Genomic DNA, 25977 nt, shown 5'->3' with positions numbered 1-25977 from the left:
TGCGTGTTTATTTTTAATTTTTTTTTTCCAAGGGTGATCGTATCGACCCAGTCGTCCTAGAATGTCACGGGAGGGCTCATTCTAACGGAAATAAGAGTTCTAGTGCCCTTTTTAAGCGACCAAAAAAATTGGAGGGCACATAGGCCCCCTCCCACGCTCATTTTTTCCCAAAAGTCACCGGATCAAAATTCCGAGATAGCCATTTCATTCACCATAGTCAAAAAACCTAAAAACTATGTCTTTTGGGACGACTTACTACCCCGCAGTCTCCCTGGGAGGGGTTGCAAGTTACAAACTTTGACCTGTGTTTCAAACAGTTCGTGGTAACGAACTGTAGTAAGGAGTGACCCGGCTCAATAGTAACCAAAACTCTAAAAAATTTTGGTACCAATAGCTACATCAAAAGAATCGCATTTTAATGCTGATTCTAAATATATAAGTTTCATCAAGTTTAGTCTTACCCATCAAAAGTTACGAGCCTAAGAAAATTTGCATTATTTTAGAAAATAGGGGGAAACACCCCCTAAAAATCATAGAATATAAAAAATATAGAATATAGAATCATAGTCTTAGAAAAGACCAAAAAAATTGGAGGGCACCTAGGCCCCTCCCACGCTAATAATTTTCCCAAAGTCAACGGACCAAAATTCTGAGATAGCCACTTTATTCAGCGTAGCCGAAAAACTTTATAACTATGTCTTTGGGGTCGACTTACTCCCCCACAGTCCCCGTGGGAGGGGTTACAAGTTCAAAACTTTGACCAGTGCTTACATTTAGTAATGGTTATTGGGAAGTGTACAGGTGTTTTCAGGAGGATTTTTTGGTTGGAGGCAGGGGTTGAGAAGAGGGGGATATGCTGGGGGAACTTTCCATCGAGGAAGTTGTCATGGGGGAAGAAAATTTCCATGAAGGAAGTGCAGGATTTACTAGCATTACTTAAAAAAAAACAATGAAAAAATAAATATGAAAAAGTTTTTTTTCAGCTGGAAGTAAGCAGCAGCATTAAAACTTAAAACGAACAGAAATTATTACGCAAATGAGGGGCTCACCTCCTTCTAATACCTCCCTCTTTACGCTAAAGTATTTTTAGTAATTGCAACTATTTATTCTGCGGTTTTTGTGATTGAGGGGTCATTCTTAATGAATTGGTACAAAATTTAAGCTTTAGTGTAAAGAGCGAGGTACTGACGAGGGGGAAAACCCCCTCATACATGTAATAAAAACATGAGAATACAAAAGTTCTTTACGTAAGCTAATTTATAAGTTGCGTATATCTTTTACTTATAAAAAGATTCGTAGAAAATTAAAAGTTCTAGTTGCCTTTTTAATTAACCGAAAATCGGAAGGCAACTAGGCTTCCTCCCCCGCTCTTTTTTTCTCAAAATAATTCGATCAAAATAATGAGAAAGCCATTTAGCCAAAAAATTTTAATTATTCCTCTGCGGAGAGCCAAAATCAAAACATGCATTGATTCAAAAACGTTCAGAAATTAAATAAAAAAAACAAGTTTTTTAAATGAAAGTAAGGAGCGACATTAAAACTTAAAACGAACAGAAATTACTCCGTATATGAAAGGGGCTTTTCCTTCTCAACGCCCCGCTCTTTACGCTAAAGTTTTTTAAGAGAAAGAGTCAAACTTTAGCGTAAAGAGCGGGGCGTTGAGAAGGAAAAGCCCCTTTCATATACGGAGAAATTTCTGTTCGTTTTAAGTTTTAATGTCGCTCCTTACTTTCATTTAAAAAACTTGTCTTTTTCATTTAATACATATAGTAATGGTTACTGGGAAGTGTACAGACGTTTTCGGGGGGATTTTTTTTTGGTTTGAGAGGGAGAGTTGAGGTGGGGGGGGGTTACACGGGAGGATCTTTCCATGGAAAAACTTCTCAGGGGGGAAGAGACTTTCAATGAAGGGGGTGCAGGATTTTTTTGCATTATTTAAAAAAACAAGGAAAAAATAAATATGAGAAGTTTTTTCTACTGAAAGTGAGAAGCAGCATTAAAACTTAAAACGAGGAGAAATTATTGCGCATATGAGGGGTTTACCTCCTCGTAATACCTCGCTCTTACGCGAAAGTCTTTTTAGTAATATCAACTATTTATTCTACGGCCTTTGTGACTCAAGGGTCATTCTTAAGGAATTGGGACAGAATTTAAGCTTTAGTGTAAAGAGCGAGTTATCGACGAGGGGTGAACTCCCTCATATACGCAAATATACGAATATAGAAGTTCGTTACGTAAGTTAATTCGTGAATTACGTATATTTTTTACTAATGAAAATGTTCGTAAAACAATTAAAAGTTCTAGTTGCCTTTTTAAGTAATAAAAAAATTCGAGAGTAGCTAGACTTCCTCCCTCTCTCCTTTTTTAAAAAAGTAGAGCTAAGAGAAAGAGTCAAACTTTAGCGTACAGAGGGAGGCGTTGAGGAAGAAAAGCCCCTTTCATATAAGGAGTAATTTCTGTTCGTTTTAAGTTTTAATGTCGCTCCTTACTTTCATTTAAAAAAACTTGTTTTTTTTATTAATTCTGCTAAAGGACGACCCTTAGTTTTCGTTTTCTGTTATATTTTAGTTGGGTATTTTCTCTTGATATTTTCTAGGTTTTTCCTTTTTTCATTCTAGAGCCCGGCACTTTCAGTGTGCTCAATAGTGGTGTAACTGGTAACGGTACATACATTAGTATAATAGGCGTAGGAATCCAGACCAATGCAAGCGAACCCGCCAGTTTGACAGTCACCCTTCCTGGACGTAAGTAAAATGATAATTGAATAAATAAAAGAAAATTGAACTGACCAGCCTCCTAGTGTTTCGTTGGGACGCAAAAAAAGGAAACATTATCTTTTTGAATTTTATTTTTTTTCATAAATTCAACTACCTCTGAAGGGCTAATATAGTAATGAAAATAGATATTTTTATAATTTGTGAAGAACTATAACTTTGAGACAGCAGCTGTTTAATTCTAGAGAGTATTCACTATATATAGAGTAAAGAAAACTAGTAAAGTTTCATATATTTATCATTTAGTGTTAATCAACTTTATTTGCTAAAATAGCAGAAAGAGTAAACGTTTCGAATACAAATTAACATAGAGAATTAAAAGCACTGAAGTTAAAACCGTTAACAAAAAGCAAACAAAATAGAGTATACCCATAAAGCTCCATTGGGTTGAGAAAAAAAAAAAGAAAAAACTATTTATCAACTATTAACAAAATTGGCAACAAAATTGGGTTTAAAAATTGTTGCATCCCGTACAACTCAATACTTGCAATATTTTCTCTAGAGAAGAGTTAGGGGATAATATTTAAAAAGAAGATGAAGATGTTGAGAGTAAAAGTTTAAGAAAATAAAAAATTGATTGCGTTATCAGAACCTAAATATTTATTTTGTTTCACCAAATTAGTCAAATAATATGGAGTTGTATTTGTAACAAAGTTACCAAATTTACCAAAGGTTGTCATCATTTGTACTAACTTTTCTGCAATATACAAAATTGCATATTTTAGATTCATATGACTTACGCATTCAACAAAACAGTATATGTATTGCGAACGGACGAGAGAAACCAATTTCAGCATACAACAAAAAAAAAGTTTCATAGAAATTTAAAAGGCTTAAATTCACAGCCACTTAGCTACCATTCATCAAACCCATTTACCACAGCTCTGCATTTGTGGTAACTGATAACGAAGTAAAGAGACATACTTCATCTGTCCTAAGGTTTTAAAATTTTAAATCATTTAAAGGAGCGAAATCTATTTGTTATAAAAAATGATCATATCAATGGGGGGGGGACACTCAGTCCCACTGCTGTTACGCAAAAAGACTTATAGCTGTAGCAAAATATTAACTAAGACTAATTATTTGATTTTTGTTCTCACAATTTTTATACTTAGAACTAAAGTCTCCATGCCATACGGGTCAAGACAATGCTTAGTTAAAGAACTTCATTAGAATATTTGTAAGCATTCAGATTTCAAGCCTAACAGCCATAGGGTGTCTTTCGTTAAAGAATACATGAGGCAAAAAACAGAACAGCTCTGACGTTATCGGCAGTTTCAGCCTATTTCGCTCAAAAAACTAGGAAGTCTTCCAAAATTAAATCTAAGCTAAATTTTGTGTCGCTTTTTCTTCATAACTCGCTCAACCAGTGGATCTTTAAGCAGGTTAAAATTACGACTTGGATTTTGTGACTCTGAAGTCCATGTGCTATGGGACTTGAATTAAAATTCAATACATCTAGGGGATATTTATATTATTTGTAAAATTTTATTCAAAATAAAAACTAATAAATCAAGGATAGTTAATAGAATGTGTAACTTATTGTTTAGAAATTATAGGGACTATTATATTACATAAATAAAATTATGAATTAATCATAAATTAGCAAAAATCAATGAAATAAAATTTGAACAATTTTCTTGAATAGCAACGTTTTCCGTTGCATTTTTTTCTCTAAATTCATTCCTTAAAAAAAATATTCCAACGGCAATTTTGACGCATAGTTTTAAAGAAACGTTAATATGTCGTTAAGGCTAAGCTTTTGTTTAGCATTTAATTTTTTTTCGTTTTTTTTTGTGTTGTTATGATTGTTTTAGTTATTTTACCAATTATTTTGTTGTTTTTATTTCTATAGTGTAATTTTTATTGTCGTAACTGGAATAAAGCTATTGAACTGAATAACGTCTATCTAAGGTCCACACTGTTTAAAAAACTATAATGATACAAATTGCCAACTGATACTCATTTTTTTCCCTAGTTCCACCTGGATCCTACCTTGTTTTAGACACGGATTACACCTCATTTGCAACAGTGTATTCTTGTGATGAAACTTTGGAAGGGAAAATAGAGCAGGGGAGGCTCTATTCAAGAAATAAAACACTTCATCAGGATCAAATCGACCTAGTGATGAAAGACTTTGCTGACTTGGGTGTCAATATTAGTCAGTTCCAAAAATATTATCAAGGAGAAGACTGCCAATATGATGCACCACCGGCTTTATGTCCTGATGTTAAAACGAAGCCAGATTTTGATTTATCAAAGGTGGGTAGTAGTAGTAGTAGCATTAATTTATTAACCAAAGGAAATAACACAGACAAAATCAATCGGTAGCACACCAAAAGCGTTGCTTGCGAGGGTGTGTTACTAACAAAAAAGAAAAAAAATAGAAGAGAAAAAAACAAAAAAAAAAAAAAAAAAAAAACAAAAAAAACAATGAGTTAACCTAAAATGAGCAGAAAGGTCAAACCGTGTACCGAGAAAAAAAAAATTACATAAATAATTCATACACAATCAAACAACATAATATCATGATCCCGAAGCAAAAAAGAAAAAAAAAACAAAAAACAATAAACAATTATTTCCAATATTAAATCAATCAATCTCAATCTATTTCAAAGGTACACCTACCAAGAAACCCCACACGCAGCACGGCCTTAAATTGATTAATGGACAATTAATGGTATTGTAATAGCCTTTTAATAAGGTTTTTTCAGTTTTTTTTTTAGCAGACAAAATTTTACAGTTGAAATAATCTCAATAACAATTTTTTATCTAACAAGAGTCTTACTGTTTTGCTGTTTGTCATGCCGCTCCGTAGAGGCTCGAACTTATGGTTTAATAAGTTTGATTGGATATATCGAATTGAAATGTTGACATACTACAATCTTTTTACTAGCATCTGTCAAGAAAACGACCACCTATCCACCGCAATGCGGACAGCATGCCCAATAGAAGAAACTGCATCCATACACAAAAAGCTGAGAAGGGGAAAGGGCAATCAGTAAGGGCCTTGCTCCGTTGTTTTAACCATGTAATTAAAATTTCCGAAGTTGGTTTATAATCATTTTAAATAAATGTTCAGTTTAAACTATCAAAACAGCGCAAAAATGTAGAAACCCCACCTTTAAGCCCTATGAAAAAGCCTTGACTATTCCCGAAAAACTTGGATGACAAACTGTCAGAGATCAGTGGAAAAAGAATCGAAGTGCTGTTCTACACTTTCATCGTAACTACCTTACAAGCGAAAAGGATAGGCAAAAAGGCCATATCTGCTTTTCTTTTGACCTAGTAAGTTCAAAAGACGGAACTAAGATTCTACCATCAGGTCTCCCAGACAAGGGATTTTAAACTGAAATTGATCGTTTTTTTTTTCTATCAACCACCTCATCGGCTCCTCGAAAATGTATTTTTCAATTGTTATTTAGGAACTTAAAAAACTACAGATTCAAACTTTTCAACCACCTTTTCTACAGATCAACCAGCAATATGCTGCCTCTTTTCTGCAACGTCCTAACCGTGTGATAGCGCGCTGGGATACAGATCCTTTGTTTGCGAGGACAGGGTTCGAGTCCTGGTATCGCTGGTTATTTTGCTTGGACCAGAGGTCAGAGGCGTGACTCTGTAAGCTCAACTAAGAGTCGACGCAACTCTAAATGTATACCGAAATAAACTGAGGGAAAACACGGGAAATGTCAGATGATAGGCCCTAAACTATGTATTGCACTCCCGGTAAAAGGCAAACAATCAGGAGATGGGTACTTGTGCTACGCAGACCATTAGTCAGCTTGCAAAACGTTTTTTAAAGTTGAAGTATCCTAGTTGTTGTTGACATTACCATAAACTTTTCCTGGAATAAAGGTAAAATAGTATATAATTACATAAGTGAAAATATTCTTGCTGTCTCTTATAATATTTCCTAATAACTAGGTTTATTGAAATTTATTGTTTATTTTGTAATTGACGTCGTTGCCGCAATATCCTTATCTGGAAATATAAGATATAAGATATAAATATGGAAATTCAGGCTAGAGTGATTATGCTTTTAATATAAAAGAGCACTCACAATTACTGAGAGTACTACGTTAAAAATGATCTGGGGTTGGATATTCAGTGCTTTGATTGCAGTAACATTGGCTTTGTGTCCAGATGTTAAAACAAAGCCAGATTTTGATTTAACCATGGTACGTACCGTAGCAGTCAGGTAATACCTATTTTATCAGCGGCTTCTTTTGCCAAAACTTTCTAGCTGTTACTTCTATCGAGAATAGTATTCATTTTTTTGGGGTGAGGAGGAAGGTGTGGGTTACATAAGGATCATTGTTACAAAGGAGTGGCTACCAAAAAAATTTTGGTTGGCCAGGGATTAAAGTGTGTAAAAATTAAAATATTTGAAAATATTTATGTAAATACTTTATTTGAAAAAATATTAGTTGGTAGAAGAAAAACTCTTCTTATCTGTATTTTTGCGACAAATCTACAAAATAGAGTAATTTTTGGGGGGAGATGTTCAAACCTGAAGCCCCACTCCACCCGCCTGGCTAAGCACCAGCTCGATAAGTGAGTTTTATTTGACAAGCCTCATAGCTTTGATGATTTGACTTCAAATTAAGAGGTGAAAAATCTTACATTAGACATGTTCTACTTGTCAAAAAACAAAGCCCAGTCCTAATTTCAAACTTTCATCTTCTTATCAAGGTGTTTGTGTATATTTAATCTTGATACTGAGCCATCAACTCTCGGATGCTAATGATTTTGGATCCAAAATGTACATAAACTAAAATAGACCCAAGATCCTCTTATTTAATATTTTTGCTCGGTTTTAAATCCTTCTGAATTTGGTTATTACCAACTTGTGATTCAAGTTAAAACTACTAATGCCCAAAATATGATAACTTGATCAAAGTTGCACAATTTTGGTTTTATTTGGCAGAGGAAATTCCATTACGGATGTATTTGATCAAGGCAGTAAACGGTCTTGTTTAACACTCAAGAATTACGTGTCTGCAATATCTTACAAAAGTTTTGTGTACTCAGTTGAAAATTTAAGGGAGTGCCGAGAGAGGATGAGCTTATCTGAAACCTTGATTTTGGGAAGGAGGCAGGGGGGGAAGGTGTAAAATTTTACTTTCCAGTCGGTTAGACAATTTTTGCTCTTTAGGCCCTTGTAAGTCTAGAACCTATTTCCAGTGAAGTGTTGATGTAAACTGAAAGATACTATGTGAATCCAGATTATTCAAATAGCGTATATGCAATATGCAAGGGTGCAAAGATGAAACGATACAGCCTCTACGTCCTGGTTATTAAACTAACATGCAAAGGAAATTCTGGGGAGGGGAAACCGAGCTGAAATTTTCAAAGTGTTGGGAGGAAAAGTGTCCAATTCACTCGTATTTCGTGTTTAGAGAAAGATGTTGGGAAGGGGGAGAGCGAAAAACATTTTTGTCTCTAATCTGCCTAAAACAATTTTTAAACTGTTAATGAGAACGCAACTTCGAATCTGGTTTCAGTGAAGAAGTGAAGTAAATTAAATGATAGTATATGCACCAAGGTTATCAAAGTAATGTATCTGTAATATCTCTTGAACAAAGATATGAGTTCAATTACTTTTTTTGGGTGGTATTTGGGAAGGCTGGGAGAGCTTAAAAAAGGAAAGGGGTGAAATACCTTCATATTCCTTGTTTAGAGGAAGGGAGCTAAGGGTGGAGGAGAGATTTCCGTCCCTAGTCTTGTTAAACTTTTGGCATAGTTATAATTATCTCCAATTTAAGTTACAATATAAATTTTGTAATTTATAGGACATGTAAACTGGGCTATGAAGACCACAATGAATACAAAATATTTTAAAAATAGTGTAAGTGACACCCAAAACTGGGCCAGTTAATTTTTTTTCTAAAATTGGCTTGAACTTACAAAGCATGTTGACAAAGACGAGAAGATCTTAAAGTACTTAGAAAAAAATTGATATGCATTTAATTAAAAAAAACACAATTAAAACAAAATATAGCAAAAAAAGATTATTTTAACAAAACTACTACTAATACTGATAGCTCACCGCAACACCAAGCCGTTTGAGGCCAATACAGCTAAGCACGCTCGTCCTCTATCCCAATATATTCAAAGTCTCTCTTTTTAAATCTTCACATTGTCTGAGAGGAGGCGGGTTCGAATCCCAGTGTACCCAATTCTTCAGTTTGGTACGGGGGTCAGTGGCGTGACTCTGTAAGCTTAACCAGAGTCGACCCAGCTCTAAATGGGTACCTGGAGAAATCTAGGGAAGGTAAACAGGAAGGGTGTGTGAAAGCACAGGATGGCTAGCCCCCAACCCCCCGCTGCACCTCCTGGCTGAAGGGCCAAGAAACGGAGATCAGCACCGCCGGTAGGGACTGTAAAGTCTAATGCCGTATCCCTTACCTTTTTTTCTTTATGACATCTTCCCACCCCAGTCGAAGATGACCTGCTTTCTGCTTAGCCCTAGAAGGTTGGCCGAGAAGGACAACCTTCAGCAATCTGCCATCCTTCATCCGCAGAACGTGCCCTAGCCATCTCAACCCTTCTTTCATTATAGCCCTAGAAAGCAGGATTGACCCACATTTTTCATACAGCCTACTGTTTGAAATACGGTCAGTCACCCTGGTACCCAGAACAATCCGTAGGCAATTTCTCTGGAAAACATCTAGTAAATCTTCATCCGCTTTTAGGAGTGCCCATGCTTCAGAGTCATATTTCACCAATGTCCTCATTATACCTTCACTGTACCAAAATAATGGGATAAGTTACGTGTTCTTTAAAAGGTATCTAGATAATAGGTGAGAATGGCTTCAGCCCAATAAAAGAATAAAAACACGTGATTTTCAATTAATATGAATAGTTAATACTTCCTAATCCATCAAATATTCTTCGAAAAATCATTATAACTAATTATTACATCTACACTACATGCTAAAAATTTGTCCAAAATTAAAATTACAGCCCAATATTCGAACTCTCTTGCGAAAAAGCAAAGGGTGTTTGAAGATATTCTTAATATTATCCAGTAATAAAACTATGTCAACTGATGACCGAGAGAAATAAATTAAAAAAATCAATCAAAATAATAAAAAAAGAAGTTAATTCTGAACAGAGCAGTTTTTCAGCGAAAAGTAAAGAGCTATACTAAAAGTTAAGACGAAAAATAAAGACACCTGAAAATTCAGACTGAAAACGAACAGAAATTGCTATGTTGAATATATTGCTGAGTGAATAAATCAAACCCAAAGCAAACGAAAATCCTAAATGAATCATCAGAATAAACTTAAAGATAAGAGATGCCTCTGTAGATGAACAGATGAATTCTAAAGAGAATTGAAAAAAAAACAAGTTTTCTGAGGGAAGTAAAGAGCGAAGGTAAAACTTCGAATAAACAAATTTTTGGCTTTACTGTATATGCAACATATAACGATGAAACTAGTGCAGATAAATCAACTGATGATACTTGATTATAGAAGACTATTGCTTTACTGAAAACACAAATCAGTGCAGTAGTTCTTCAAAAAATATTAGTTTTATTTTTTAAAGGACACTTTTTCAAAAAAAAAATGTTTTGGTTCTGAAATAGGCATTTCATGGTTAGCCTGAAGTGAAGTTATTTTGACAGCATTAGGCCTATAGACTAGATTAAAAATTTGTGTCATAATTGGAAATTTAACGCTGAATAGAGAGAGGAATAACCATATTTCCAGAGATCATATTATGGTTTATTTGTTCTTCATTTCTAGTAATACTAAAGTGTATTTTTTTCAGTTCAAAATTGTATATTGCTCACTATTGGTATTCTAGCTGGATAAACCTGATAAATAAATCCATTATTTATGTATGCTGTTCAATGACTTTGTACTTATTAAAATAAATAAAAAAACTAGTTTTTTCAACTGAAAATAAGGAACAACATTAAAACTTAAAACTAACAGAAATGATTATATATACGGGGGGGGGTAACTCTAAATGGGGGGGGGGTAAACAATAAACAACTCGCTCTTTACATTAAATTTTTTTAGTACTTTAAAAAAGTTATTTATTGTTCTAATTATAGGAACATAGTGTTTTAGAAGTCGCTCTAACCCGAATCTATTAACAAGTTTTATCGAAAGCCTAAATATTAGATACATTGTAAAGCAATAATTTATGTTCGTTTTCTGTTTAAAGTTCGCTCTTTACTTCAGAAAAACTTTGTTTTTGAAATTAATCTTAGCCCGTTTTTAACGCAAATATAATCATTTTTATTCTTTTTAAGTTTTAGTGTTGGTCCTTATGTCTAGTTGAACATTTTTCTATGTTTAATTTGTAGCTGTTTTCTAAACAATAACAGGGAATCCTACCCATGTAAAATCTCCTGAAACGTTATCCAGAAACTTTCGCTCCCATGGAAAACTTTTTCCGTGGAAAATTACTGATCCCTCCTGCAAAAATCCCATCGTAAAAAAATTAAAGGACACTTCCCAATAGCAAAACAGGCTATACTGTATATTCACAATGGGAAAATTGAGTAAATTACATCTCTTTCTTCAGAGACTATTGGAACCAGAAGAAATAATGATTTGAAAAATTCAAATAGATCGTTTTTTTTGCGAAATACCAAGACCGAATGTATAAAAAAGCCAATTTTTTTTATCCAAATATTATTAGATAAAAAATCAATAAGGAAAAACAACATTGGTTAAGAATTACTGTAGTCTGCCTTTAAAGAGACAACTAGTAACTCTCCACAATAACCATAACCATATAGAAGGCACAAAACCATGAATGAAAAACAAACTCTCAATAAGGATTTGAACCCATACTGATATACTGATGACATACTGATTTGCAGTCCGAAGCTCTAGCCTACTGTCTGAACTAACAGGACTGGTACCACAATTTACTGACGGTTTTAGCACCGTTAAAGTGTAACTTACATCCCTTTTCCCCAATAACTAAAGATAGTCACGTCATTACCAAAAGCATAGTTATTGGACCATTTAACTAAGCTAAAAATGTGGTTATCTCAAAAGTTTGTTCCGACAGAAGAGGGTTTTTGGAGAGAACGGCTAACTGCCCTCCAATATTCTTGGCCCCTTTAAGACGCATCAGTGCTACTCAGGCAAAAAAGTGATTTTTCCTTGTTGTTCAAATTTGGTGACTGTAAATCCTCTGTTTGAAGTTTTTGACTATGCTGATTCCAATGGTGCAATTTTTAATTTGTTAGATGTCATTTTTCGAGGGGGTTCAGGTTCTTCCTCGAAATCACCGTAAATTTGTTTTTGCAATAGTCTTTTACTTTAATGATTAACCGAAATAATAATTACTAGTCCTAAATCCGTGTCAGATGTGATTTCTTCTCAATAAGCAGGCTTTTTTTTAACGTAATTTTCAACTTTTGGTTACTATGGGCTGTTGTTTGTTCTCTACTAAGTTGCATTTACTACTGCGACCATGAAAAACATATTAAAATGAATAAGCGAGTCAAACTTAAAAGAAAGATTAAATACCACAAACAAGAACAGTATACATCCCTCTCAAACATTCTAAAGCGCAGAGCGTCTTTTGCACTTCACTGAATTAAATTAAAAAACAAATTCTTTCAACAGCAAATAGGGAGGAACATGAATACTTAAAACGAATGAAAATTTTTAAGTATATTAGGGGGGGGGGGGTACCACTTCCGCAACCCCTGTTCTTTACACTGAACTCTATAACCTCTTTTAAAATACTTCTCATTCAGAATGAGAAGCCTTAAAGCTCTTTAAAAATATTTCTCATTACAAATAAGAAGTCTTAAAGCTCTTTAATAATACTTCTCGTTCAAAATGAGAAGTATTAAAGCTCTTAAAAATACTTTTCATTCAAAATAAAGTGCCCTTGGGTTTAAGTAGTCTTTCCTAAGAAATCAAGACAAAAAGTCTAGCTTTAAGGTTTAGAGCCGTTGAGGAGGTGGTAGATCCTCCTACAGAATAATTTCTGTTTGCTTTAAGTTTTAATGCTGCTCTTTACTTTCAGCTGAAAAAACCTGTTTTATTATTTAATTTCTGACTGTTTTTCAAAACAAGCCAGTAAATATCCTTTCGTTCCCCGTGTAATATTTTACGTGGAAAATTTACTAGAACCTTTTCTCCTCACACAAATTTCTCCCGCGGAAAAAAAACCTTTTTCCGACAGAAAATTACCTGGAAAAATCTCCGAAATTTTGCGATAACAAATACTATGCTATGTGTGCAATGTGGGTAATTTAATTAACTGACAATTCTTTCTCCAGAAATTATGAATTTCATCACCGAAAGCATAACTATTGGGCTTTTTGTCTATGCTGAGTTATATGGCTATCTTAAAATTTTTATCTTTGGGAGAAAATAGGCACAAATTGTGGGTTAGCTACCCTCGAGTCCCTTTGGTGGACAAATAAATTTCCTAATGGGGATATATCCATTTATTCAGACAGCGACATAACACGTTCAAAAATCCAGATATTTCAATCACATATACAGCGATCGTCATCAGTAGAATAACTAAAATAATGTAATTGAAACTAGTTTATTTATGCGTACAAAAATAAACCTTTCTGGTTATTCAAAAATAATAAACTTCTGGATAATTCACTTGATTATTTTCAAAGAGAGTTCAATGACAAGATTAATTCAAAGTCTTGATGTAAATTTCCTTCTTTAATCTTGCTCAAAAGTAAAACAAACTTCCAATGAAGGTGACAAAGCCTTCCGTGTCTTCTAATTGCAAAGGAAATATCGAGTTTATAGTTGTTCACTTGGTTGGTCTCATTTCCCCATATATACGACGTATTTTCGACGTAATCAGGATTCTGGATCGGAAGAGGATCCAGTCAAAATAGAAATTTCCTTACAGAATGAAATTTACGTCAAGACTTTGAATGAACTTATCCAGTGAACTCTCTAGGAAAATAATTTAGTGAATAATCTGGAAGTTCATTATTTTGTGATTGACCCGAAAACTTATTTATTTTGTTATTTATTGTTGTATTTATTGTTGTTGTCTCTGAAAGGCTCACAGGATTTGAAGCCAAAGCTATTTTCAATTCGACAAGACCTAATGTTAGTATATGGGCTAAATGAAGATCGAGCACTGTAAGTGCACTCGTATATGACTGATCATTTGCAGAAAAAGCTGCTGACTGAATAATCTATTTTAAAACCCACTTCCTTGAAACAAAGAACGAGCACTGTAAGTGCACTCGTATGTGAATGATCATTTGAAGAAAAAGATGCTGACTGAATAATCTATTTTTAAAACTCAATTCCTTGAAACAAAGAACGAGCACTGTAAGTGCACTCGTATGTGACTGATCATTTACAGAAAAAGCTGCTGACTGAATAATCTATTTTTAAACCCACTTCCTTGAAACAGAGATTGAGCACTGTAAGTGTACTCGTATGTGACTGATCATTCACAGAAAAATGTTGCTGACTGAATAATTTATTTTTAAACCCACTTCATTGATCCATGCAAAAAGAAATGTAGCCAACAAAAATTCGACATAACTCTAAATATTTTTGAGAAACCAAAAACTAAAATTCTAAATTTATCAAAATTCATTTTCTAAAGAATCACAGTATCCCTAGGCATAATATGTTTTGTTGTACACTAGCAAGGGTTATTATTCTTCTATAACAAATCTGCATTTCTGTAGTATGTTGGTGATTGGTATGAAATTCAAAGAATTGACGCTGCATTTCAGTTCGATGGAGAATGTGTACGAGCGAGGTATGAGGCCTTGGAAGGTAAGCTTTTCTGATTGTTTATATACTGTTGTTAGCAGAAACAGAGTAGATGAGGGCTAAGATGTTCTAAGGACAGAACAACAGTATTTTTAGGCTTTTAACCTCCCCCTCGCTCTGTTTTTATTATTATGGGATACCACCCCTACGTCGACAGGTTTTAATATGTAAGTGATTATGACACTGGTAATGAGAAATGGGTCAGCACGCTTGTATAAAGAAACAAAGGTGTTAAACTTGAACTCTGCCCTTGCGAGATACTAATTCTTACTGAAAGAGGGATCATCGAGCACTAGAAACAATGTATAGAAAGATCGAGCCAAATTTTGCACGAAGTTTTTCACTTAACTGGAGATCACTGGGAGCTCTCTCTACTTACTCCTGACAAAGCTGAATGTTTTGTGTAGACACGAGAAGGAACATTTTGGACTTAAAGCGGACATGCTAATTTTCTCACCTTAGTTCCTCCAGTGCCTCTAGAGGCACACCGGTCGTCGATGAGTAGCCTTCAGTCTTCCCTCATGTGATCCGCTGGATATATGTCTTCCCACTCTGGAATGAGACTCGTTTGAGGGCTCTTCTGTCACGTTCAGACGTCCCACGGAGCGTGTTCTTTGGTCTCTCTCGGCAACAGATACCTTCCGGTTGCTAGTAGAAGAGAATTTTTGAAGTCAGTACATTGCTCTGGAACAGCCTAAGTTTCAACTTCAGCGAGTATACGGTGGATTTCCACACTGGTAGAAGTCTCTGAAATGATGCATTCGCCAGGGCTATCCCGGTGCGCAATTCTTTTTCAGAGTTATCAATGGAAGTGACTGTACTTCCTAAGTACTTGGAATCTGTCACCTGTTCGATTTCCTGTCCTTCTAGTTAATTTCCCATGGGTCAACTACTGATTGACATAGCTTTTGTCTTTGGGGCGTTGATAAGTAGTCCGACTTGTTCATCTTTTTCTGAGATTTTGTTCAGAAATTCCTGAAGCTTCTGCTTGTCGACTTCTATGAGCCCAACAACGTCGTTGATGTGGACGTCCTGAAGAAGTTTTCCTGCAATCCAGATTCCATGCCCATTTATCTGTATAAAGATGTAGTCTAAAACTAGGACGAACCTGAGAGGTGACAGGATATAGCCTTGCCAGACGCCAGACATCACCTTGAAGCCGCGTGTTTTGCCGTCCGATATTTTAACACAACATTCTGTCTCTTCGTACATGACAACTGTTAAACGGATTACCTTTTCGGGAATGCTGTAAAACCACAATACTCTCCACAGGGCTTGATGATCTACTGAATAAAATGCCTTTTCGAAGCCCACGAAGAGTAAATACAAGCACTGTTTCTATTCGTTAGATTCCTCCCGCATGGTGCGTATTGTAAAAATAAGGTTGGCACAATATCGTTTTGACCAAAATCCGTACTGTTCTTCACGTAAGTGAGGATCAAGGACAGCTTGGAGTCTTCTTAATATTATCATCGTGAAGAGTTTCGCAGGGATCGAGAAAATATTGATTCCTCTAAAGTTGCCACATTCTTTCGCGTCTCCTTTCTTGAAGAGTTTGACTAAGGTTACTGTAATCCAGTCCTTAGGGAAATTTTCGGTCTGCCAGAGGAGTGCGAAGAAGGACAGCCAGATGGTCAGGATTCGACGCAGGCCGAACTTGATCATTTCTTCTGAAATGCGGTCTCTACCAGGGGCCTTTCCAAACTTAAGTTTTTTAGCTGCTGAGAGTAACTCGTCGGCTGTCGGCTTTTCATCACAATGTGAAGACAGAAGAGAGTTTGATCTGATATATCCGGTGGGACCGCTGGTGCTGGGTGATTAAGTTTCCATTTTTCTAGAAGATCTAATTTTCCCTAAAATTTGAGCAATATTAAATAAAATGCTGTCAATCAAAATTTAAGTAGTCTCAGTTACACAAGTCGAGGTATAGATAAATAACCTTTAAGATTAAGAGGTATATATGTATATATATACGACAAAGAAGCGAAGAAAACGAAGAATAAAAAAGATTAAGAAACAAGAAGTGGGTGGTTTTTTCCCTGTAAAAAAAAGAATGAAGAAGATAACGAAAATAACTCAGCGAAGATTTCCACTAATCCGTCATTATATTTGCTTCAACTACTGTTTTCTTTTTCAGTGCCTGAAAATCACCCTAGCTTGATTTCTTATTTTTTTTTTCTTCATTTTACTCATTTTTTTTCGCCTTCATATTATGCTCTCAGAACTTATTTACAAGATACATAGACAGTAAGTCAATTCAATAGTTATACCAGACATACCAAAAAACCTTTTATTATTTGACTATGGAAACGCTGCAAATCACCTGAGAAACCCATCACAAACTGTTCACCTACAACAGTCAATTGATGACAGAAACCCGGAGTGTTTAATTTAAGTATATTCTTAATATACTTAATATATTTAATTAATAATAATATACTTAATATACCAATAATAATAGTATATTATCTATACTATTATATATATATATATATATATATATATATATATATATATATATATATATATATATATATATATATATATATATATATATATATATATATATATATATATATATATATATATACTATATCTACTATTATATATTATTATATATATATATACTATTTTATACTATTGTGTATATATAATAATATACTTAATATACTTAATTAATATAATTGAATTATTCTTAAGATTCATTTGTTTAAGGAAATTTCCAATAGTTCCTTAATTAAGCTGGTGATAAGGTAAGAAAAAGGTAACTGAGTAATTAACGAATCTGTAACTTATCTATTAAAATGCGTCCATGAAACCTATTTTTTGTGACTTTACGTAGGTACATGTTTTGATCCAAGGGTTGTTGAGGGGCTCCGGGTACATGGGCCCTTGGAACAATGGCTACTTACCGTTTGATGACTTTCAATCCTAACAAAAGGCACCTCTAATTTGTGATAATATAAGCCGTCGTTAACTTTCAATGCCTATCCGTTAAGTATGACTAGGCTGGAGAAAAATTATATGTGAAAGGCACATTGATCTTTATTTAAGTCAAAGCTATTGTGATTAAATAAAAAAAAAGTTTTTTAAATGAAAGTAAGGAGCGACATTAAAACTTAAAACGAACAGAAATTACTCCGTATATGAAAGGGGCTTTTCCTTCTCAACGCCCCGCTCTTTACGCTAAAGTTTGACTCCTTCTCTTAACTCTACATTTAAAAACAGTAAAGTGCTTTAGCGTAAAGAGTGGGGCGTTGAAAAGGAAAAGCCCCTTTCATATACGGAGTAATTTCTGTTCGTTTTAAGTTATAATGTCGCTCCTTACTTTCATTTAAAAAAATTGTTTTTTTAATTTAATTTCTGAACGTTTTTTTGAATCAATGCATGTTTTGATTTTGGCTCTCCGCAGAGGAATAATTAAACCGAAATTTGTATATTTTTTTTTGGGCTAAATGGCTTTCTCATAACTTTGCTCGAATGATTTTGAGAAAAAAAGAGCGGGGGAGGAAGCCTAGTTGCCCTCGGATTTTTGGTTAATTAAAAAGGCAACTAGAACTTTTAATTTTTTACGAATCTTTTTATAAGCAAAAGATATACGTAACTTATAAATTAGCTTACGTAAAGAACTTTTGTATTCTCATGTTTTTGTTACATATAAGAGGGGGCTCGCCCCCTCGTCAGTACCTCACTCTTTACACTAAAGCTTAAATTTTGTACCAATTCATTAAGAATGACCCCTGAATCACAAAAGCCGCAGAAAAAATAGTTGAAATTACTAAAAATACTTTAGCGTAAGAGCGAGGTATTAGGAGGAGGTGAGCCCCTTATATGGGTAATAATTTCTGTTGGTTTTAAGTTTTAATGCTGCTGCTTACTTCCAACTGAAAAAAAAAACTTTTTCACATTTATTTGTTCATTGTTTTTTTTTTAAGTAATGCTAGTAAATCCTGTACTTCCTTCATGGAAATTTTCTTCCCCCATGACAAATTCCTCGATGGAAAGTTTCCCCAGCATATCCCCCTCTTCTCAACCCCTGCCTCCAACCAAAAAATCCTCCTGAAAACGCCTGTACACTTCCCAATAACCGTTACTATATGTGAGCACTGGTCAAAGTTTTGAACTTGTAACCCCTCCCACGGGGACTGTGGGGGAGTAAGTCGTCCCCAAAGACATAGTTATAAGGTTTTTCGACTACGTTGAATAAAATGGCTATCTCAGAATTTTTATCCGTTGACTTGGGGAAAATAATTAGCGTGGGAGGGGGCCTAGGTGCCCTCCAGTGTTTTTGGTCACTTAAAAAGGGCACTAGAACTTTTCATTTCCGTTAGAATGAGCCCTCTCGCAACATTCTAGGACAACTGGGTCGATACGATCACCCCTGGGAAAAAAAAAAAAAAAAAAAACAAACAAATAAACACGCATCCGTGATCTGCCTTCTGGCAAAAATATAAAATTCCCCATTTTTGTAGATATGAGCTTGAAACTTCTACAGTAGGGTTCTCCGATACGCTGAATCTGATGGTGTGATTTTCGTTAAGATTCTATGACTTTTAGGGGGTGTTTCCCTCTATTTTCTAAAATAACGCAAATTTTCTCAGGCTCATAACTTTTGATGGGCAAGACTAAACTTGATGAAACTTATATATTTATAATCAGCATTAAAATGCGATTCTTTTGATGTAGCCATTGGTACCAAAATTCCATCTTTTAGAGTTTTGGTTACTATTGAGCCGGGTCGCTCCTAACTACAGTTCGTTACCACGAACTGTTTGATGATTCCGTTCAATCAAATTACTAATGCCAAAGAAACAGAATAGTATTAATTGTTGAGTAGAAAAATAATTTGAGAAACTCTCGACTCCAGCGCTAGAGGCAGCGCAGTATTACTAGATGGCGATAAATGCTTTTTCTTTTTCCTGCAAAGCAAATAAATTTTACTTTGTTATCACTTTCCATGCTATCACGTGCTGTTTTTCCATGCTATTACAGATGAACCTGTAACAGATCCCATTAAGTGTCTTAACATAGCTATAGAAAAGGAGACTAAGGTAGAGAAAGGAAGAAGAGCATAAAACAAACAATCAATGTCAAGGGGTTGGCTAGTAAGCTCTATAAGGTTAGTTTAAACGTATGCCCTATTTCTTATAATATGAGACCTACTGCCTTAATTTAAATAATATATTTATCCAATAACGTTTTATTAAATAGAGAACATCCTTTAGCATAGATTGGGAGAGAGGTAGAACTTTCTTTGGGAACTATGACTTGAAATTTGCAATTTTAACATGTTTTTATATTTACCACATATATTAATTTCCACATACAGTAATTTCTATATCAACAACAAAAACACATTTGTAGCTGTAAAATTTAAATAAATGCCCTAAAAAATTATTTTTTTCCATCAGATTACCTGACCAATCAGGTCTGGTTATCTCGCTATTAGGTCAAAACTGAACCAAAAAACAATATAATTTTGTCCATTCTTAAGTTTTCGTTGAGAATGGAGCATTTTTGGAGCAGTGGTGTGACTACTTTATATAATTAGGCTAATTTAAAAGTAACTTTCCTATTAAAAACGGGGAGCAAAGGTTCAATTTGGCCAGTAGGGAACGCCTAACCAGTTTCAAGTGGCCCAGAATCTTTTATACTATCGACAATCCTAGAATTTTCCTTGAAGCTTTTTTTGTGCTGCATCAATTTCTTTTGGTTTTATTTTCTGTCTTATTTTAGAACCCGGAACTTTCAGTGTCCTCAATACAGGAGTAAGGGGTGATGGCACTTACCTTAGTATAACAGGTGTTGGAACCCAGACCAATGAAACCGCACCAGGAAGTTTGACGGTTCAGTTTCCTCAACGTAAGTAGAATGTTAAGTAAATTCCTTGATATAAATTTAAGTTAACGTTCTAACACTTCACAGAAATATAAAGAAAAATATTGCTAAAAACGAAAATATGAAATGCACAGGGCAAAGCACAAAAGTTTGAGCAAAAAAAACAAACAATTACGAACTGTCCTATAGAAGAAAGAAATAAGTTGGTTAGAAAAAAAAAAAACGCTGTATAAATCGATAATGAAATACAACTTAATATGGGGTACGAACATTTTTCTCTTTAAATTTACATAACTCGAAAGAATCTAGCTTAATCCTCTGCACTCTTTCTCTTTCAATCCTTTCGCTGGTGCTTTTTGAGGAGACTTCGCCTTATCCCTCCTCTAGCTTAAACCATTCTGTTTTTTAACTGAATTTCAGTGTAATCTCTTCTCAATAAGCGTTTTTATCATACTGTAATAGCCATCTACCGAAAAGTTTTAAAACCCACAAAGTGAGCAATCAATATCAGGAATATTCACTTTACTTACACAGAAGAAGTTGGTTCAAATTCTGAATTTTTTTTCTAACCTAACAGTTTTTGAGTTGCGTGAATTTTTCTACATAATTAACTAGCCTATTGCCTATACACGGGTTGCTCTCTTATGCTTTACAAGCATTTAGGTTGGGATTTGAGGCCATATTCCTTTTGTCCAATCATGAGGACATTGCCCGAACTAGTTCCTGAAGCGAATTACCCTTTGTCTACATATCAGGATAGTGTCCTGCTAATAGTAATATATCTGGAGAGGTACCGTACCTAACTATAGAAGTTAATATTATCACTCTGATTTAGGTAGATGGGGATCAGGTTCATTATGTCTTCGATCGAAGGTTGTGCCAGTTTGTTGTCTACCATAAAAATGATAATGATAATAATTTACTTTCACAGATACAAAGTAAGTTGACTGACGAAAGAGCCATCAAAATCATATTTTACAAGGAAAGTGACATCAATTACGAAGAGTCAGATGCATATCTTACAAGTAATTAAGAGGAAGGTCGAGACCCAACCTGAGTTTCATCTGAAGTTACAGACACTTACTTCGTTCACAACGTAATTATTCAATCGAGTGGCGATATTGCATCTGGAAGCGATTCAAATGATGAAGAGGCACCACCTTCTTCAAAAAGGATAAGAACTTATTTTAGTAGGCAGCCAGCTGCTAATATATCAAACAAACCAACAGATAGCCGTGACACAGTTAAGAACGATAATTCTACGCCATCAAATAAGTAGGGTTGTCAGGAAAACTAAAGTGAAGAGGGTGAGGATATGGGAAGTAAGTGTACCCCCTATGGAGCAAGTGTACCCCTTTTACTGGTGTCCTCTTAAATCTAAATGAAGAGGAAGACGCTATTGACTATTTCAAAGTATTGATGACTTCTGAAATCCAGAAGATTATAATCCGTGAGTCTAATTGCTATACTATGAGAAACATAGCTGTGAGTTTGGTCTTACCATTGCTGAACTCCGTATTTATCTTGGGGGTTTATCGGTGATGAGTTATGTTTGGTATCCAAGGCTTGAGAGGTATTGACCCAGGTATTCCCGACTACGGCTTGTAGCCAACTACATATCTAGGAAGCGTTTTAAAAGATCCGTGAATGCTTGCATCTCACAAGCCAGAAACAAAGTAATTGAGACAAGTATTGTAAGATAAGGCTTTTCTTTGAGCTTGTTCTCAGTGCATACAAACTTGCCTTGTCCGACTAAGAATATAATTTTGTTAATGAAATGATGGTTATTTTCAAAAAAAGAAGTAACCTAAAACAATGTATAGGGTCCAAACCGACGAAAAGGGGCTATAAGATTTGGGTGCGTTCTGGTGTGTCAGGACATGTTTACGACTTCAAACCTTACCAAGGAAGCAGTGGTTGCAATAAAACCCCCAAAGGTGGCTTAGGTTGTGATGTTGTTATTTACCTTTGTCGTGGTCTTGAAAAGAAGAATCTGAAGGTGTGTTTCGACAACTTCTTCACTTCAATCATTCTCATAGAAACGCTAAAACAATAAAATATTTACAGTGTCAGTACACTGCATGCGAACAGACTTGGCAACACTGTGAGCAAACTGGTTAGAGAGAAAGAAATAAAGAAGAAAGACCGAGGATCTGCCTCATATCCGACGTCAGTGGAAGGCATGACTGTGTTGCGGTGGAAAGACAACAACCTTGTTGCCCTATGCTACTCGTACGCTGGGTACTATCCAGTTGATATTCTAGAGAGATGAAGTAGCTCAGAGAAGACGAAAATAGGCGTTGAAAGACCATTTTTTGTCAAAGAATGCAATAGATCTAAGAGAGGTGTTGACCTCTTGGACTCTTTCACATCAAACTATAAGAATGAATTTAGGAAGAAGTGGGGGTATATGCGACTATATCATCGTATTGTTGACATTACTGTTGTCAATTCCTTAATTCTTCGTTGCAAGCGTGTACCTGGAACCAAATATGACCTTCTAGAATTCAAAGCGTCTGTCGCAGTGTCGTTTCTGAACAAAGGCATGGCTAGGATGCGGACAGGTCCTGGGCCTCCAGGTCGTCTGCCTTTTCTAAAGCGGATTGTGACCCAGTTAGTCTCAAAAGAAGTCAGGTTGGATAAAACTGTCATCATTTATCCGTAGAAGTACAGTATTTTCTCACATAACCACCACCCTTGACTAAATTTTGCTAATTCAGTTGAGTGAAAAATTCACTCAACTTATAATGCATGAGTTCCATTGACCTGTTTGGCCGTATATAAATATTTCAAGGGTTTTAGCCTGTAAATTTAATCTGGGATGTTGACCTGTTTTTCTTTTGCTTCTGTTTTTTTTCATATGAAAACCAAATTTTAACTTTAATAGATATTATTTGCGAATCCGATCTTATAGAGAAATATTATCTAGAGATTTGGATATTTTTTCTGTGATTATAATTTTGCCATACATCGGCATTTCAGCTAACATGTACCATTTGCCAATCTGATCATATAGAGTAACATTATCTAGAGGTTTTGGTCTCTTGTTCTATGATTACAGTTTTGCCGCACTTTGGAAGTATTGCTAAGATGTGAGGTTTATTTATTTGTTTTGTCTATTTGTTTTTTTCTTTTTCCTTTTCTCTCGTCTTTGTTCTTTGTCTTTTTCTTCAGATCTAATTTTTTCTTTAGAGAAACTATTTGTTTCTCTTTTTTCTTTTTCATTTTTTTTTCCGTTGATAAAGGCTCCCAGATGTGGAGTCGAAATCTTAAGAATTTTTTTTTTATTAATTAATGTTTTCTTATTGGCTTTTCCTCTCTTAAACTCTCTTGTAAATGGAAAAGCAGTGCGGTTTAAAAAATTATTCACTGATCCAAACATGATATAAATCCAGTTCTCAAGGAAATTTATAATTTCAAAAGCCAGCAAAATAATAATCTGATTATTTAAATTATACTCCCTTGGTCACCGAACCAATGATTTCCACTACATTTACTGTAGGTCATTTTTTCCAATTAATAACAGTAGGTTTAAATTAAAAAGTCTTTACACCATCAATTCTGAATGAAGACTGACCATGACTACTGCTGTAATCATGGTGGTCTTCCTTTCAAAATCAGCTTTACTATTCAAATATAGGTATGTGCAACTGAAACCAGTTAATACATAATGAAAAATAAGACAGTAGATACTTACTCTAATTGTATGAAAATATTAACAGGTGTTCATTTTATTTTGCAGTTCCACCTGGATCCTACCTTGTTTTGGATACAGACTACACAACATTCGCAACAGTGTATTCTTGTGACGTGGCTTTTGAAACGAAAATAGAGCAGGGGTGGCTCCTTTCAAGAACTAACACACTTTCTCAAGATCAGATTGACAGAGTGATGAATGACTTTACTAAACTAGGCGTCGATATTACGCTATTCAAAAAGTATTATCAAGGGGACGATTGCCAATATGATGCAGAAAATTCAGCTTCGGTTTCTAGTGTAGCTTATGTTTTTTCTTTTACATTAGCTAGCGCAATTTTCAACAGGCTCTTCTAACATGTTCAATTATTTTGTATCTCTAATTGCTTCTGAAGGAACCAATTTTTCGATTAAACATTTTTCATTTGATAGAGTTTCAAAAACTATGTATCGTGTAGTTGGATACTACATGGATTTTTCGGTGTTGGTTTACTTTAAACTCTAACTTGTTAAGCGTTGCTTGGTTTATGATACCTGTCACAAATATGACTGGGTTCAATGAGTCAATATCATCTGTACTACCCTAGTTTATCTCTTTTTAGACATCAACACAGATATTTCAAGAATTACGGTTAAAAATGGCTATTTATGGATTATTCAGGAATATTAACCATTATCTAATTAAGCTGTAATAGTAAAATGTTATTTCGAAAACCCTTAAAAATTGTGGTGGATCGAAACAAAAGCGCACTAATGGAATCACTATGGCCGAAAATTATGTATATAAAACCTACAGTCTCTTGGCCTGAGCAACAAGGAAAATCACTTTTTGTTTGGGTAGCACTGATGCGATTTCTTTTCTTTTTTGTTTTTCCAGTGGAGGACTGGAATATGATTTAAACTGTTTTAGGGCTCATTTTAAAGGAAAGTGCACTATCTAGTGCCTTTTGTAAGTACTAAACTCCATTTATTTTACAAAATCGCATCTCCTTACACAAGATGATAAATAGTGTCATGATAGTTGGCTACAGCCCTAAATGACGCAATAGTGAAACTGTATGATGAGTTCAGTTGCGATGACGTCATTATTAATATGAAGCCTGACAGGTGAAATCAGTGATAGAAAAAGTTAAGACATCTGCGAGACTGCATCAAATGTGCTTTAAGGGTGTTTTGGATAACAGCGTTGACAGTGTAGTTTGTTGTTTACTAAGTCCTGCTAGGGGAGCTTCATGCCATCATAAGTTTTAGGAAGAAAAGGAGTATTGTGAAGGTTAGAAAGGCCTTAAGGGACTAGGTCATGTTTTGTTATTCGCATTCTTGGTGAAAATAGACTTTCTAGGATTGAAGTATAGCTTCTTTAGGAAACATTTAATGGAACTATAAAATAAAAATATAATTTTTTGACGAAACTGCTTACAAGAACTTGACATCAATGCAAAAAGTTTTTGCTAGGCTTACTAAGATATATCTATCTACCAGAGCCTTTTAAATTCGTGCTTGCAATAGAAAATACTCTGAAACGCTGTGCATTCGACGAGTTTATTTAAGAACGAAAATCTGATTGTCCATTGTCTCCCCTTCCTAAAACGACATTGTACTTCTCTTAAAACTTTATTTACAGCCCTTCTAAGTATAAGAACTATCATCATGTTAAGTAATTTGGTCTATTGTCCTAAAATTTGAACTGGATTTTTTCTAATGTTCACCACGACATTTAAGCTATTAACCCCTCGAAGTTTTACAATGATATATCGCACAAACGAATTCTTGTACGAAAAAAACTGATGCGATATACTTTGATAAGGTTAACAAGGACTATACATCGGCGTTTGAATTTTGCAAAGAGCCCAATATCTCTCTAGGATCTGGCCTGCGCGCTAGGTTTAAAAAATTTAAGGTGTGAGTTT

At 34.8% G+C, this 25977-nt stretch overlaps 1 protein-coding gene across 1 annotated transcript in view; it reads left to right on the top strand.

Annotated features, from left to right (window-relative positions):
- The window catches only part of LOC136025240 (uncharacterized), a 37027-nt gene extending 12531 nt beyond the window's left edge, over positions 1–24496 (top strand). Inside the window, exons 3-7 of the mRNA XM_065701073.1 lie at positions 2619–2744; positions 4753–5036; positions 14446–14536; positions 20270–20395; positions 24114–24496. Coding sequence (XP_065557145.1) covers positions 2619–2744; positions 4753–5036; positions 14446–14536; positions 20270–20395; positions 24114–24424 — 938 coding nt within the window. The 3' untranslated portion in view covers positions 24425–24496. The remainder of the gene's footprint in view (positions 1–2618; positions 2745–4752; positions 5037–14445; positions 14537–20269; positions 20396–24113) is intronic.
- Positions 24497–25977: the final 1481 nt, after the last annotated feature.

The sequence above is a fragment of the Artemia franciscana genome, chromosome 3 (genome assembly GCF_032884065.1).
Source record: "Artemia franciscana chromosome 3, ASM3288406v1, whole genome shotgun sequence".
NCBI classification, from domain to species: domain Eukaryota; kingdom Metazoa; phylum Arthropoda; class Branchiopoda; order Anostraca; family Artemiidae; genus Artemia; species Artemia franciscana.
This window is presented reverse-complemented; position numbering and strand designations above follow the sequence as displayed.